Source organism: Penaeus monodon, chromosome 25 (genome assembly GCF_015228065.2).
Source record: "Penaeus monodon isolate SGIC_2016 chromosome 25, NSTDA_Pmon_1, whole genome shotgun sequence".
NCBI lineage: Eukaryota > Metazoa > Arthropoda > Malacostraca > Decapoda > Penaeidae > Penaeus > Penaeus monodon.
Genome location: NC_051410.1, coordinates 19,192,136 through 19,192,363, shown reverse-complemented (window position 1 = coordinate 19,192,363; position 228 = coordinate 19,192,136). Strand labels below are relative to the sequence as shown.

Genomic DNA, 228 nt, shown 5'->3' with positions numbered 1-228 from the left:
ATGAAAAAAAGAAACGAAAAACAAGCGAAGGAACAAAGAAAACGGAACAGCCCAATGAACACCCTCCTGCTTGCAACAGACGTGCAAGCCTTATCCTGCAGGAACGGAGTGCCGGTCTGCCCGCGGCGAGTGCGACCTGCCCGAGTTCTGCCATGGCAACTCTGAAACCTGCCCTGACGACCTGCACAAGCGCGATGGCACCGCCTGCATGCACGAGAGGGTGAGGAA

At 56.1% G+C, this 228-nt stretch overlaps 1 protein-coding gene across 1 annotated transcript in view; it reads left to right on the top strand.

Moving 5' to 3' along the window:
* LOC119589104 overlaps positions 1-228 on the top strand; it is a 16,188-nt gene that overhangs the window by 10,731 nt on the left and 5,229 nt on the right. Inside the window, exon 9 of the mRNA XM_037937680.1 lies at positions 80-220. Coding sequence (XP_037793608.1) covers positions 80-220 — 141 coding nt within the window. The remainder of the gene's footprint in view (positions 1-79; positions 221-228) is intronic.